Genomic DNA, 14940 nt, shown 5'->3' on the forward strand with positions numbered 1-14940 from the left:
TCAATTTACAAATCTATAGTACGTGATGTTCATATCCTCAATTCTATGCAAGAATGGTGGCCTGCCATCCCACCACTTCTTCTCTCCCTTTGCCAGGTTTGCGGCTTCTTTAGAACAAATGTCCGCGCCAAAATTAACCTCCCTCCAGGTGTTAGTCACAATGATCCAGTCCGCTAGCCCTTTCACTTTGTCCCAAGCTGCACGAATTTGCCAATGTACCTGGTCATTCTGGAAAGATTTGATTGCCGCAGTAGAGTCGGATTCCACCCAGATTAGTTTCCATCCTAGTTCCACCGCTTTTGAGATGCCCTCCACTATCGCAAAACTCCCAGCTATAAAGTTTGTGGCAATACCCAGACCTCCGATATATGCGCCAATCACATTTCCATTGCTATCTCTAAGAAGCGTGCCCCAACCTGAGTTTTCGGGATTACCTCTAGAGCAACCACCAGCATTCACTTTTATCATGTTGCTAGGTGGAGCCACCCAATAACATTCTAAAGTGCGTGGAGCCTTCCTTAACTTGGCCGGTAGCTTCCAAGCCTTCAAGACTTCCAAATCTCTGGTAGTATTATGCATGTGCTTCTTCGATCGGTCATTAGCTCTCTTCGCTGCTCTACGAACTTGGGACATGATGGAACTGATGCTTGACTTCTTGCTGCCATAGATGATTTCATTCCTATTCCTCCAAATCGCGACTAAGCAAGAAATTGATGCTGCTTTCCATAGATCCTGTAAGAGTGGGCTTTCATTTCTACACTTTATGAACATCTCTTCCCGATTGGCAATCCTCGTATGATGTTGCATATTGTGTGTTATGAGTTCCCAGCATCTCTGCACAAAACTACATTCGAATAAGATGTGGTCCTGAGTTTCCTCTGCCACCGTGCAAATGCAGCAGCGAGACACCATCTTGAAGTTCTTCCCCCTTAGTTTCTCGTCTGTGTGCATGGCACCATGGAGAATTTTCCATCCTGTCCCAAGAGTCATTGGCAGCACCTCTACTAACCAGAGAAACTTTGTCCACAGCAGCGCATTCGCACTCTCTCTAGTAGCTTCATATGCCGACCCCACAGTGAACAAGCCATCAATGGATTGACGCCAAACTCTCTTATCCTCTCTCTGCTGATCAGGAAACTCTAACTGGCTGATTTTTCGCCCCTAGATTACTCAAAATTTGTTTCATAGTTTTAGAGAAATTCCACTGGTTCCCCTGGATGCAAGCGCTGAGGGGGGGCTTTGAGTTTCTGCAGGAGCCTCTTATCCTGGATAAAATTTCCAATAATCACGTCACCTATCTAGTTATCCCTTCATAGATTAATATTCTCTCCTTTGCCAATGATCCACCCTTGATGAGTATGCATCTTTCTGAGAGCCCATTGTAACCTAGTCCACACTGTGGAACTCTTATGGCTAGATCAACCCCCTACTTTGTTTCTATATTTTCCGTTCATAAACTCTGACCAATCCAAGTTTCCATTCAGTAAATTCCAAGCTAGTTTCATGAGCATAGATAGGTTTATGTCTCTGAGCTTCTGTAGTTCGAGACCTCCCTCCTCCACTAGCAGACATACCTTTTGCCATTTCACTGTGATGAATTTCCTCTTCGCTGGGCTACCACTCCAAATGAAGTTCCTGATTATGCCCTCACATTCTTTGATCACCGACGCTGGCCATTTGTAAATTGCCATATTATGCACAGGTATACTGTTTAAAACATGCTTGGCCAGAACCACTCGACCCTTGAAGGATAACATCTTTCCAGCCCAGCTAGCTGCCCTTTTCCTAACCTTGTCAACCAGAGGAGCAAGAGATGCTCTTGTAACCCTCCCCACAGTTAAGGGAACACCCAAATAGTTTTCCAGGAAAAAGCCCTCTTTGATGCCCATGATTTCCTCAATGTCATGCTTCCTTCTGTGTGTCATTGGACTCAAGAAAATCTTACATTTATCTTTGCTTATGAGCTGACCCAAGGGCAACTGGTAGGAGTCCAAAAGTTTCATGAGGTTAATGAGATGCTGCATGCTTGTGTTACAGAATATGAAGATATCATCTGCAAACATAAGGTGTGTAGGACTGGAGTAGGCGCTCTGGATCACCATTATTTGTATTCTCTTGTTCACACAGAGCCATTCCAATCCTTTACTCAGACAGTCCTCTGCAAAGGCAAATAGTATCGGAGAGAGAGGGTCCCCTTGCCTAAGTCCCCTCTCCACTGTGAAGCATCCAATAGGGCCACCATTTAAGAGGATGGAGATTGAATTATTTGCAACTGCTCCCTGTATCCATCCTATCAGTTTCCCATCAAAGCCCATTCTATGCATAACTGCCTAGAGAAAGTTCCAATCTAAAGTATCAAAGGCCTGTGATATATCCAGCTTGATGCCTATATTACCTCCTCTTCTCTTGACTTTCAGCTCATTAATAAGCTCAGAGGCCAACCCCACTGCTTGAGCAGAGTTTCGGCTGGCAATGAACCCATATTACTCTTTTGTGATAATCCTCTGAGCGAAGATATTTAGTCGTGAAGCCAAGATTTTTGTAATGACTTTGAAGCCGAAGTTTGCCAGACATATTGGTATATACCTATCCAACTGTTTTGCTCCCTTTTATTTTGGGATTAGAACCAAGAAGTTAGCATTAAAGTTGCTGGGAATGTGACTTCTGATGAAGAAGTATTGTACAGCTCTTATCATGTCCAACCCCATTATGTCCTAGTAAGTCTGAAAGAAATAGCCTGTGAACCCATCCGGCCCTGGAGAGCTATATAGATTCAAATAAAAAACTCCTTCTTGATTTCCTCCTAAGGAGGCATCTTAATAAAGTTCTCATTGTCCTCCTCTGTTACCGACCTTGGCATCAAATTAATAAGATAGTCATCCGGCTGCAACTCAACTCTCATCAGTTTCTTAGAAAACTGCTGCACAATGTATTCTCCGATATCCTTTTGGTTAGTAAGAATCTCCCCTTCTTTGTTTTCCAGTTCAGTGATGTAAGATTTGTTCCTGTTCATATCAGCTAAGGCATGGAAGAACTTTGTGCTCTTTTCCAGCTCGTTATCCCATTTAACCTTGGACTTCTGCCTCCAAAAAGACTCTTCTTGTTCCAGTAAGCCCTCTACTTTAGTCTCTTGATTTATAATTTCATTGGCCAAAGCATCATTGTAATTCCTCTCCAATTCTTTTTGCATAATCTCCAGCGCCGCAGGCTCCTCTCTGACCTGTGTGCCCAAGTTCCCAAATATATTACAATTCTAGGATTTCAATTTGCCTTTCAGACGTTTGAGTTTTTGTGCAAGCACAAATACTGAATGCCCTTCCATGGGCTCCGACCAGCTTTGTTTCACCAGATCCTCTAGGCTTGGATAGGTGGTCCACATCTTGAAAAATTTTAAAGGAACATTCCTGGGCTTTGGGATAGAAATCGACCAGCCAATAATGGGTGAGTGGTCAGAGTACAACTTACTCAGATCCCTATATCGCCAACCTGGGTGCAAGAGAATCCATTCGTTATTGTAAAATGCTCTGTCCAGCTTCCCCACCACCTTGTCAACTCCCATCTACTCACACACTCATCATTATGCCAAGTTCTAGTATGTTATTCTCTCTTTGAAATGCATTAACTATTTTTTAATTTGTTTGCACCGAATGCAATGTGATGGATACATTTATATGGTTATCCTTATTATATGTAGGTCTATATGGATTCTTTTAACTTATCCTTGTTGGTGAGTCTAATAGCATTAGTGATATTGCTCAAACATGCAAGAAGAAATACACTCCCAAGGAGAGTCCGTCACAAGATGTGCATTTCCTCACGTAGTGGATAAGATTTAGTTAGGGAGACTTTGAATGGTCCATCAAAACAAATTTTCCAATCGTTTAGGATGTGCAAAAGAATCTTTTCAAACATTGTGTAGTCATCTTCGAGAGAGAAGGTACTTGGCCAATAGTAAGCACCTACCTATGGAGTCATGAGAAAATGAAGATGTTCTTGTTAACACTTAGTCATAACACTCGTATGACACATGTAAGTTGGTTATTCCAACATTCTGGAGAAACAATTCACAAGTACTGTCATGAAATGTTGAAAGCTATGATTGTGTTTTCCAAAGAGATGATTGTACCACCATATTGGGATGCCCCAGTTGGAGAACTTAGAAGTTATAAGAAACTTAGACAAGGAGCATTCAAAGGGGCTATTGGAGCATTAGATGGCACTCTCATTCATGCAGTTATTCCTCCTAGTAAACAGCTTACAGAGGCTAAGGTGGAAAAGATTGTTGGCTGACCACCCCTGCCTCTATTTGCACCGCCATGACCACGTCCTCTAGGAGCCATGCCATAACCAACACCCAAATGGTTCGGCTGAAGAAAAGGACCCTCCTGCATGTTATTTACTGGCGGTAGACCGTGTAGCTGATGTTGGCCCATAGGTTGCACTTGCGGTTGTACAATAACATGTTGTCTCTGAGGGGGAACAAATCGCTCCAATGGTTGGAGTTGTGGTAAACCTGGCACAGAATTAGGTCTTCCCCCACGCTGAGGAGGAATAACAGCTGGAAGATTAAAAGGTTCACGAACTAATGGAGGAACCTCGACTGGATGGTCATGCTAGAGCCATTGTTCAACTCGTTTCTGGCCTGTTATTGCAACTGTATCAGTAAGACCTGGATGAGGAGTCGAGTGACCAGACCGAACATCAAAAGGACGCAGTGGTTGGTACTGGTCTGCAACCTGTTCTAGCAAGATAGTATCTGTGGGTGCTGGAATTACTGTAGTGTCTACTGGTGTAGTTGCAGTGACCAAGGTAGGAGGTGAGAGTACTGTAGTCACAATAGGCGCACCCACCACTTCAAGACCCTACGGCGTTGGAGTAGTCTGAAGATGAGAAACCTCTTGCTATGGACAGAATGATTGAGGCACATATCCCAGGTTTGGGTTTGGCCCATAAGGAGGAACATAATGATATTGACTAGGGTTCCAAGACTGATAATAAAGAGAACAACCCTGATACATCATCTGCTGCTGATAGAGATCTGGATAATAGCCGAATGGCATAGAAACTGGTGGTGTCTGAAAACTTTGAGAAGACGCCATTAATGGTGGAACCTGTGACGGCTGCTGAAAAGGTAAACTAACTTCTGGAGAAACCCTAGAATTTTGTTGTTAGGCGGCTAGAAGTGCATTCAAGGTTTCTTGCATAGCTTCAAACTTGGTATTCAAACCCTGATAATTTTTTTCTAGGTGTTCCATCTCTGGTTTCTTGATATACGGCATAAAAATTAAAACTTTGATCTTGAAAGAAGACAAAGACAGAAAATTAATTTTCGGGCTAACAGTAACACGATGAATAGTAATGTGTGAATAGTGTTTCTGATGAACAATGTTTCGTGAATAGTACTGATGAACAGTAACATGAAAAATTAAAACGAATAAGAAAAAGAAAAATTAGATTTTACTTAGGAACGATTCGTGCTCCGATACCAAATGATGTAGATTAAACTGGCGGAAGCTTCAGTTTATCAAATTTACTCTTGAATTAAACAAAACAACTAAAACTAAAACAAATCTTTATTTCTCTCTGAAATATTCTTAATAACACAACTCTCCCTAAACCCTAATTACCAGCCCATTATTTATACTAATCCTAAAAATTCTAAACCAATAGGAACACGACATGTGTCAACAACTAAAATAAAATAATTAAACTAGTGGGCGCGCGGCCCATGGGATTGACCATGTTGATGTCCGCATCAGTATCCCTTTCTCTTCTATTTCCTTCTGTAATTTATTCCAAGTCTTGTTGACTTCCAAGGGTACATATAGCAATTCTCTTTGGAATCTTAATACTTCATCAACACGGTTGTCTTTGTTATCTACACAATCCTGACAGAAGAGACGTGGGCTTAGTTAAGAGACAAGGGAACCCAAGGCGTGATCCCCAGTTTAACATCGACTAACCCAAACTCAACATAAGTTTCAAGATCCTAAGCCAAGCCGGGACACTTTCCCACACTTGCAGCATCATATAATAGTATCTAGCCCTACACCGAATTAGCTTAATCTTGGTATTCTAGTTATTAGATGTTACTGCAGTTGCAGTTGCATTTGCAGTTGCATCTGCAATTTGTTCTTCTATCTTGCGGGTCTCTAGCCACTAACCATGCCTTGGGAAAAAAATAAAAATAATAATGCTGAATGTTATGAGGCATATATATCTAGTCATAGAAATAGGGAACAACAACATAATATACCTGACAGACATTCAAAATCTTGAGATTCTTATAACTTTATAAGCAAAACAATTCCTTTTTTTTTCTGGTAAAAACTAACTTTTTATATATTAACAAGTCTATTTGTACATACACCCAACATGTCAGAAAGTAAAAAATTACAAAGGAAAGAAGGGGGAGAACTACTCCAACTGTTAATAGCATAACAATTCCTATTAACTAAATATATTTCCATTTACTGGAAAACTGAACCAGACAAATGGTGTTGCTGATTCCTCTTTTTCATACGTTGTCATCATGTTGAAAGGATTGAATTTCACCAATATCTTCCATCACAAGATCCACAAAGGAAACAGCGTTCCCTTCAAATGTTAAATTATTACCCGCTACCATAGCAGAAACTGGAGCAGTGATCAAGCTAGTGATATTGCTTTCAATAGGAAATGACCATCCCACATAAGATTCGAGCAATTCCAACTTGCAAACAAATTTTAAACCCAGCCTTACTCTTTCGTCATATTCTTCGACAGGGCTCTTGACAATGTGATTTAATATGGCCTTGGGGAGTTGGTTGGGAAGTACACGCAACATGTTAACAAATAGTAACTTAATCTTGTTAGAAAGTTGTTATACTGACGTACATGATCTATGTCTCTCGTGCATGTAATTGAAAGTGGTAATTAAAATTATAAGTGATCTTGCTTCAATCCTGTTATTTATGATACTAATTTGTTGCATGAAAGTACTTTGTTCTGCTTTTGACCTTAAGTGTGGTTGCTCCAGTTTTTAGTTTGATGCTTCTTCGGAGAGTTCAAACTTCGAATCCTTAGGCGTGGTTGTTCAAACTTCTAACTTTGCTCAATTTATAAAGGTTTGGTTTTTTATCCACAGTACCAGCGTCGTGATAATAGAGGAGTATATTTTACTGAAGAAGATGGGTTTGACCATGCAACTCAAGACTCTGACCATGATGCTTCTACCCAACGAGGATCTCGTCAAAGAAGAGGAAGACAAAGGAGAGCAGATCCTACACAGAGCACGGACTCCAGCAATTGCTTTTATGGGCAAGGGTCGTCTACTGGGGTCGAGATGTCTGTTGAGGAGTTGGCGGGCCAATTTGGAGGATTGTTTTCTTACGATCAGCCTTATAGATATTCTTCTACTGGTTCAAATATGGTTGAATATTCTACAGATTCTTCATATGCGAATCTTCCAGAAGAATATTCACGTTCCCAATATTATGGAAATTGGAATAATCCTCAAGCATACTCTACTGCTTCCACCTCTGCTCCTTCATAACAATATACGTCCTCTCAGTCTTATGGAGATTGGAATGCTCCATCTCACAAGTATTCTACTGAATCTACATTTGTGCTACCTTCAGAACAATATGTACCTCCTCGTCAGTCTTATGGAGGATGGAATGAAGGGGACCAAAGTATGGAAGATGTTCAGCTATTCTCGGGCCATAGTGTGGACATGCCTCCACCTGCATAGGGAACTATATGGGAACCTATGAGTTGACCATTATTGAGGAAACTGGGTATCCGATTATTGGTTATCTTAAATTGTGTGGTAAGAACTTGGATCAGTCAGCATACAACTTGTACGTGGAAAATTTTAAGAATTGGTTCGGCCAAACCCTCACTTGGAACTAGTATTGTAATGGTTTTCTTCTTGAATCTGCATTACATGGTGTCGAAGGCATTCAAGAAGGCCGCAAATTATTCTGGCAGTAGTCTTCTTTGTAATGGTTTGGAGTGTAAGCCTCTATTGGTTTGGAATAAAGTTGAAGTGTCTTTGTATTGGATGTCGGTTTTTTATCATGTTTAATGGTTTGGAGTGTCAGCCTCTCTATAAAGTTTGAGTGGCTTTATATTGGTTCACGGTTTTTTATCATGTTAGAGTTTTTTATTTTAATGGTTTAATTAATAAAGATTTGTTTTTATTTAATTGTCATTTTAATACGTACATAAATTGACTTCTAATTATTGTATTCTTGAATTTGTTAACAAACAACAATGGATAATTGCCAACTTGTCCTCGATAATGCTTTCATAGAAATCAATAGGAGTTTGAACAGTTTATATTTTGAAACGAACGTGTTAAAGGTACAGATCGTTGTGTTATTCACAACTATGGAGATAAATACAGCAAATGATGGTAATATTTTTCGAAATGAAGGAAACAATATCTTACAACGTATTAAGGATACTATAGAGAAATGTGTGTTAACTCGAAAATGTGTGTTAACTCTGACATTGTGGAATATAAAGTAAAAGACATTCAACAAAGGCTAGCAATCCATAATGAAGGCACAGACTCGAGCTCTTCCACATGTGAGTCCCGAATGTCACCAGAGTAGTAATTTGTTGTATCTCATGTACTGTAATTTCATTTTGTGTAACTTTCATTTATTTTATTTCATGTATTTTGTTATGGAAGTGGATATGTAATGTTATTTAATGTGGTTGTTGAATATCTTGGAAGTGGATATGTAAGTTATATATATATATATATAATATGTATTTTGTTGTTAAAGTGGAGTAGTGGAGTATATATATACATATCTTGGACATGTTGAAATGTTGAATCAATGAGAATTGTATTATTTTGATTTTCAGGTTATGACAGAATTTACGTGTTTTAAATGTTGAAAATACAGAGGAGACTCTGTCGGATTTTATTAAAAAAAAATGATGATTTATCATTGATTTTAATTAATTAAAATTGAACGTAGTCCTATTAACGATTTGTAATATTTTTTTAATCCTTTAATCCTGAGGTGTTACAACTAGTGTAGTAATTTGTGTGACTTTTTAAATATTTGAAATTTAAAATATGACTTTATAGCGACATATAACCATCCTAAATATGTACAAATAAGTTAGTTAGTATTTTTTAGCATTATAGAGTTGTTCACATTAAAAGTATGACCACATTCAAATAAAATATAGATGATTTGTGGATATTTGAGCGATATTTGTCGATATATCCACGATATTTGCAGTTAGCAATACTCACACAGAGTCTAGCGATATTTGGCGATATCTATCGGTATATCCACGATATTTGCAGATGCCCCAATATAATATATCTCCACATAGGGAGATATATCCCCGATATATATCCATAAATCAGGGGGTCAATATTTTGCCATATCTTGATATTTTGTACTATGGTTGAGACTGGAATATAGAATCGTAACATGTAGATAACGATTGGTCAAGATATGGGTGATTCTAACCAATTAATAATAGAAGTAATTTCTTAGCCTCATTTTGTATTATGCATATGAAATATTGACTATTGAGTACATATTATGGATTGAAACTTCTAAAGGCAATCTTCTGAAAACTATGCAATTTAGTCATACTATTATGCATGTCTCCATGTACCATTGTTGATAGGCTAGAGGCTGGACTCTGTAGTTTATTCTGTAGCTCTGTTAAGTTATGCATGCATACTTCTGCACCATGTCTTGAATCCCTGGAAAGGCCACCAGGAACTCCGGCGCTTGTGTTTTACTAAGCAGTTTATTCACCACCAACTCTAATGTCGTCATGTACCTGTGTTACAATGTTTTATATATAGTGAGTATACCATGTCCCACAACTTTACATACAACATGAATTATAACATAGTTTTTTGTAGATGTGTTCAACTAACCATGAAAATTACATCTATAAAATTTCATCTCATTTGATAATGTTTAACTATGTCACAAGATGATTGCAAAATAGAAAAATCTAAATCGTTAAAAAAAATTCAAAGTTTACAACAACTTTTAACTAGGTTAGAAATTTCTAAATGAGACGAATTATCTACGGTTAGTAGATCATATCCACAAATTATTAACACTTAATTCATCTTGTAAGGGGGTGTGGTATAAACTATGGTATAAAAAGTATGATAAACGGAACCTGCTCGTATACCACACCTCCCTATAAGATGAGTTAAGTGCTAATAATTTGTAGATATATACGAGTAGGTTCCGTTTACCATAGTTTATATCACACCTCCCTACAAGATGAGTTAAGTGCTAATAATTTGTGGATACGATCTACTAACCATTGATAACATCTCCACAAAAATTCGTCTCATTTAGAAATCTCTAACCTAGTTAAAAATTATTCTCAATTTTGATTCTTTTTAAACGGCTCAAAATTTTCAATTTTGCAATCATCTTTTGACATAGTTAAACATTATCAAATGAGTTAAAATTTTGTAGAGGTGATCTTCATGGTTAGTTGAACACATCTACAAAAAAATAGATTATAATTCATGCTGTACATAAAGTTGTGGAGCATGGTATAAACTATGGTATAAAAAGTGTGGTAAAAGGAACCTGCTCCTATATATACAGCCCAGCTCTTAAACAGACGTCCGTTTACGGACATGTTATATAGTGTCTTACTCAGCTTATACAATGTCTTACACAACTTATATAGTGTCATATATAAGCATAAATTAAAAAGTTAATAAGCGTAAATTAAACAAGTTGTTCAAGACACTATATAAGCTGTTCATGACACTATATAAGCTATTCAAGACACATGTCCATAAACGGATTAGTCCGTTTAAGAGCCGGGCTACATATATATGTCCGTAAACAATCAAGTGTTTTACATTCATTCCAATGCAAGCTCACACGTAGATGTATTCAATAAAGTGTTATGCATTCATTCTAATGCCAGCTCACACGTAGATGCATTCAATCAAGTGTACGTGTTGCATTCAATCTAATGCAAGCTCGCTTGTAGATGCGTTCATTCAATCAATCAAGTGTTTTGTATTCATTATAATGCAAGCTCTCTTGTAGATGCGTTCATTCAATCAATTAAGTGTTTTGCATTCATTCTAATGCAAGCTTGCTTGTAGATGCATGCATTCAATCAATTAAGTGTTTTGCATTCATTATAATGCAAGCTCGCTTATAGATGGGTTCATTCAATCAATCAAGTGTTTTGCATTCATTCTAATGCAAGCTCACACGTAGATGCATTCAATCTAGTGTTTTGCATTCATTCTAATGAAAGCTCGCTAGTGACAGTCTATCTACTCAAGACAGACTCACCAAGAATAACAAGATATTTAGAAGAACAAGGAAGAATACAACTAACTTTGAGATTGTAAGGGCTATAGCTTGTGATGTTATTTATGCTTTGAGGAACGAGAGAAACTGCAAAAGATTCAAGAAGAGGTTCCACTCTCCTTCTCCGGTTCTAAATGATATAATTAATGAAGAAAATGAAACTATATATATTTACAGATAGAGCTCAAAAATGTTGACAACACAAGGGCTACAAGGCTTATGGTAACATGTATGCACCCAGCTGAGAACTAATCTTACACAGTTGTCTCCTCTTGTTGTTGAACTAGTGAACAACAACACATTTGCCCTCCTTGCTGAGATGGATGAGAACACACATGATGTTATCCCTATTGTTAGTTCTTCTCAAGTTTTTTTTTAAAGAAGGTATAGGTTATGGGCGACCCAAACCAGTATTGATTTAAAACCTTGTGTAGATACATCCAATAACATCTTCATGCACAATTACAGACAATTTTTCCTCTAAAAGACCTATATGACATCTTATAGTTTCATCTCCTGGACAACAAGATTTGGAAACAAAGTCAGCTGCCCTATTACCTTCTTTGTAAATGTGTTTCACCTCCAGTTTAATGATCTTATGTTTATGCATCCTAATAGTCTGCATGACATTCAAACAATGCCAAGGTGCTACTTCAATTTCATTTACAATATTCATAGCTCTTTTAGAATCCGAGTTGATATGCAAGTATTGAAAACTCATTCTCACTGCTATCCTCATGCCAACTTCAATACCTAAGAGTTACAAGAAAACAATGGAATTCTTCTTATAACCACATTTATACATAAGTAGAACTCTTCCATCTGCATCCCTAAACACACCACCATAACCTGCAAAGAGAGTTTGGAGTGTACCATCATAATTTAGCATAACAGTATCAGGGCTTCAGGGGGAGGTTTATTCCATTGCACTTGCTTTGTCACTATGCTTTTGAAGAGCATGTCGATGCCCAATCTATCCACTAGACAGTTGTAGGAACAACCGGAGTAGTGCGGAGCATGGCAAGTTACTCCTGGTGCAGGGGCCACATTCTCCATAATTGGTGTAGTAACAACAGGAGTTATAACATTTTCCACGTTAGGCCTTGGCATAGCAAACCTTTATGTCAATAGTTCCTCCTCATCCAAAAAAAATAAAAAATAAAAAGCCACCACTTTTAAATCCAGAAGCCCAAATAATAAGTCACCACAGAGAGACCACTTTAAATGACATCACACATCATGACATCAAGCAAATAATTGCTTTCTGATGCAGGATCTACTTCTTCACCTGACAACTGCTATCTTCACCACCTGCTCATCACCACAGATAACTTTGTCAATTTTAAGCTTGAGCATGAACTGAATGAACATGCTATATTGCGGGTAGTTTCTTCAAATCTCACATCATCTAGCTGTGTATTTCATAGAGTGCAAATACACGACCTAAGTCAAAATTTTCAGTTATTTGTCTCAAAAATCATTTCTCCTAACCTAATAACTCCTCAAAACAACAAGATGGAAGAAAAAAGCAGTAGCTTGTTTCTACGAAAATTTTCATTTCTTCCACAAAAGGAGATTGTTTACTACCATTAGTTTTTCTCAAGGTATTTTGTTCCTTCTTAGATAAGGTTTTTCTTCTTCATAGAAACAGGTGGGCAACTTTTCTCAAGCGGCATGTCTTGATTTCGTTGGCAAGTGTTATAACTGTCTGAAATCTTAAAGTAAACCACTCAATTGTGTCTCTTCGGTCACATAAGGGATCATCAATGGGGTACACATCTATCTCTTTTTCTTAGTAGGTCGTGTTCTTATTTACCATCTCTTTTGCCAACATAAACTGACCATAATATATCTATCTGTTAACCATTAAACTGACTTTATTTCGGTATCCAAGTTTATAGATTGTATAGAGAATAGTGTCAGATGTTTATACTTTTTGGTTGCACATCTAGGATCATTTTTTTGTATTGGCTGCCATATGTTTTTGTAATTGAGGTGCATACCGACTCTCTCATTAATAGGGAGAGGTTGCATACAATCACGCTGGTCTTAATTTTTAAAATTTTAAGACGTTGATACAAAGAGATTTATGAATTACTTTATTGGGATTATCAATATAAATGTTTTTTTTTTGTATTTATTGTTTACATGACCGTAGTTCTTTGAATTACGTATGGTCTAAGTGAATTGCTTTAGACATTGATTTATCTGGTTGTCTTTATTATGTCAACCTAAAGCTGCTTCTTCATCGCCAAGACACCATGCAATCGCCAGAATCTTGTTTCAAATCTTGCAACTTCTCATACAATTGTTGCGCATAATTCATAGGCACAAACTTAGTAACCAAAACTTCTTTCATGCGCTCCCATGTAGTGACTTGACCCAAATTCTGGCGCAGGCATTGTTGGAGAAACTTTGTCCACCAAATCAAAGCAAAACCGTGAAGCCTAGCTAGTAGCAACCCAAGAAACCTTGCGATCTTCTAACATATTTTGATAAGCAAATACATTCTCTATCATGGCAATCCACTCAAGACAGACCTCAGGTTCCAAAATACATGTAAACTCGAGAATATCAAATTTTAGTTTGAACTCACACTCAGTTGGTGGAGGACGATTCACAATAATGAGAGGAGGCAAATTATCTTTACAAGGTTCCTTTGCATTCGTCAACAAATCTCGCAACTCAGCAAAACGTACATCGAGAGAAGTCATCAAATCCACTTTCAATTTCTCAATTTTTTCATTCAAAGCAATGAACTTCTCATCATAACCAGATGTTTTCTCAATTATATCATTCACACTCTTTTCTAATGCCTCAAACTTCACATTAAGTTCTCTAATTGTTGTCGCCATAAGAATAATAATTTTTTACTTTCGCAGTGAATAGTGCGCAGTGAACAGTAACATAAACAGTATTGGGAAACAATAATGATGAATAGTAACAGAAGTGAATAGTGCCGTGAAACGATAACGATGATGAACAATACCATTTTTTTTTTAAACACTTAAAAAAAAACTTTGTTCAGAAGAAACAATAAACATATACCTTTGATAGAGTTGCAGAAGCGACTTTTTTTTTTTCTAATTCTTTTATTTTCTTCGATGATAATAATAATTAACCAAGACCTTCAAAAGTAATAGAAGCTTTGAAATCTAGCTCTTGATACCAATTTGATGCAATCGCAATTGCAATTAAACGAATTCCACGAATTCTCAGTAAAATCAATTCAATTCAATTCAAAAACTAACTATGGCAAAGGCCTACAATTCCTTATATAGGAAAAAAAAACTTCTAAAAAAAACACTCTAAATTCGGAATTAATAATAACCCCAAAATACCCTTATACTAAATAACCTCAAAATACTAATTAGACCCAATTCTAGTACTCCCTAATGATATAGAAACTAATATAGGGCTTAATTATCAATGTGAAACCCTAATTCACATCAATTAGTCTCTTGGTCCTCTCCACCTCCAAGTTATTTCCACCACCTCGAAGTGTTTATCTTGTAGATGGCGACATTTTTATCAAAAACACAGCTAGTTTTACCAAAAACACAATTGGTTGAAAATTTCAATCTGATGACTCAAGCTCGCAAATACAACC

The 14940-nt window shown here is 37.4% G+C and overlaps 2 protein-coding genes across 2 annotated transcripts; both read right to left on the bottom strand.

Moving 5' to 3' along the window:
• LOC147487548 (uncharacterized) lies at positions 1 to 2315 on the bottom strand. The gene is made up of 2 exons (XM_086574064.1): positions 1575 to 2315; positions 1 to 1161 (listed from the first exon to the last, which is right to left on the bottom strand). The coding sequence occupies exons 1-2, from the start codon at positions 2313 to 2315 to the stop codon at positions 1 to 3; spliced, it is 1902 nt and encodes a 633-aa protein (XP_086430190.1).
• A 488-nt stretch (positions 2316 to 2803) lies between these two features.
• LOC147487549 (uncharacterized) lies at positions 2804 to 3559 on the bottom strand. The gene is made up of 2 exons (XM_086574065.1): positions 3308 to 3559; positions 2804 to 3220 (listed from the first exon to the last, which is right to left on the bottom strand). The coding sequence occupies exons 1-2, from the start codon at positions 3557 to 3559 to the stop codon at positions 2804 to 2806; spliced, it is 669 nt and encodes a 222-aa protein (XP_086430191.1).
• Between the last annotated feature and the right edge of the window lie 11381 nt (positions 3560 to 14940).

Source organism: Coptis chinensis, chromosome 7 (assembly GCF_015680905.1).
Source record: "Coptis chinensis isolate HL-2020 chromosome 7, ASM1568090v1, whole genome shotgun sequence".
Lineage (NCBI taxonomy): Eukaryota > Viridiplantae > Streptophyta > Magnoliopsida > Ranunculales > Ranunculaceae > Coptis > Coptis chinensis.

Excerpts from the sequence above, each read along its gene's own strand:
- LOC147487549 (XM_086574065.1), bottom strand. The coding sequence starts at position 3,559 with ATGGGAGTTGACAAGGTGGTGGGGAAGCTGGACAGAGCATTTTACAAT. Across the intron at positions 3,221-3,307 it reads AGCCCATGGAAGGGCATTCA|GTCAGAGAGGAGCCTGCGGC; the intron begins GTATTTGTGCTT and ends TTGGGCACACAG.
- LOC147487548 (XM_086574064.1), bottom strand. The coding sequence starts at position 2,315 with ATGGGCTTTGATGGGAAACTGATAGGATGGATACAGGGAGCAGTTGCA. Across the intron at positions 1,162-1,574 it reads TCACAGTGAAATGGCAAAAG|GGGCGAAAAATCAGCCAGTT; the intron begins GTATGTCTGCTA and ends TGAGTAATCTAG.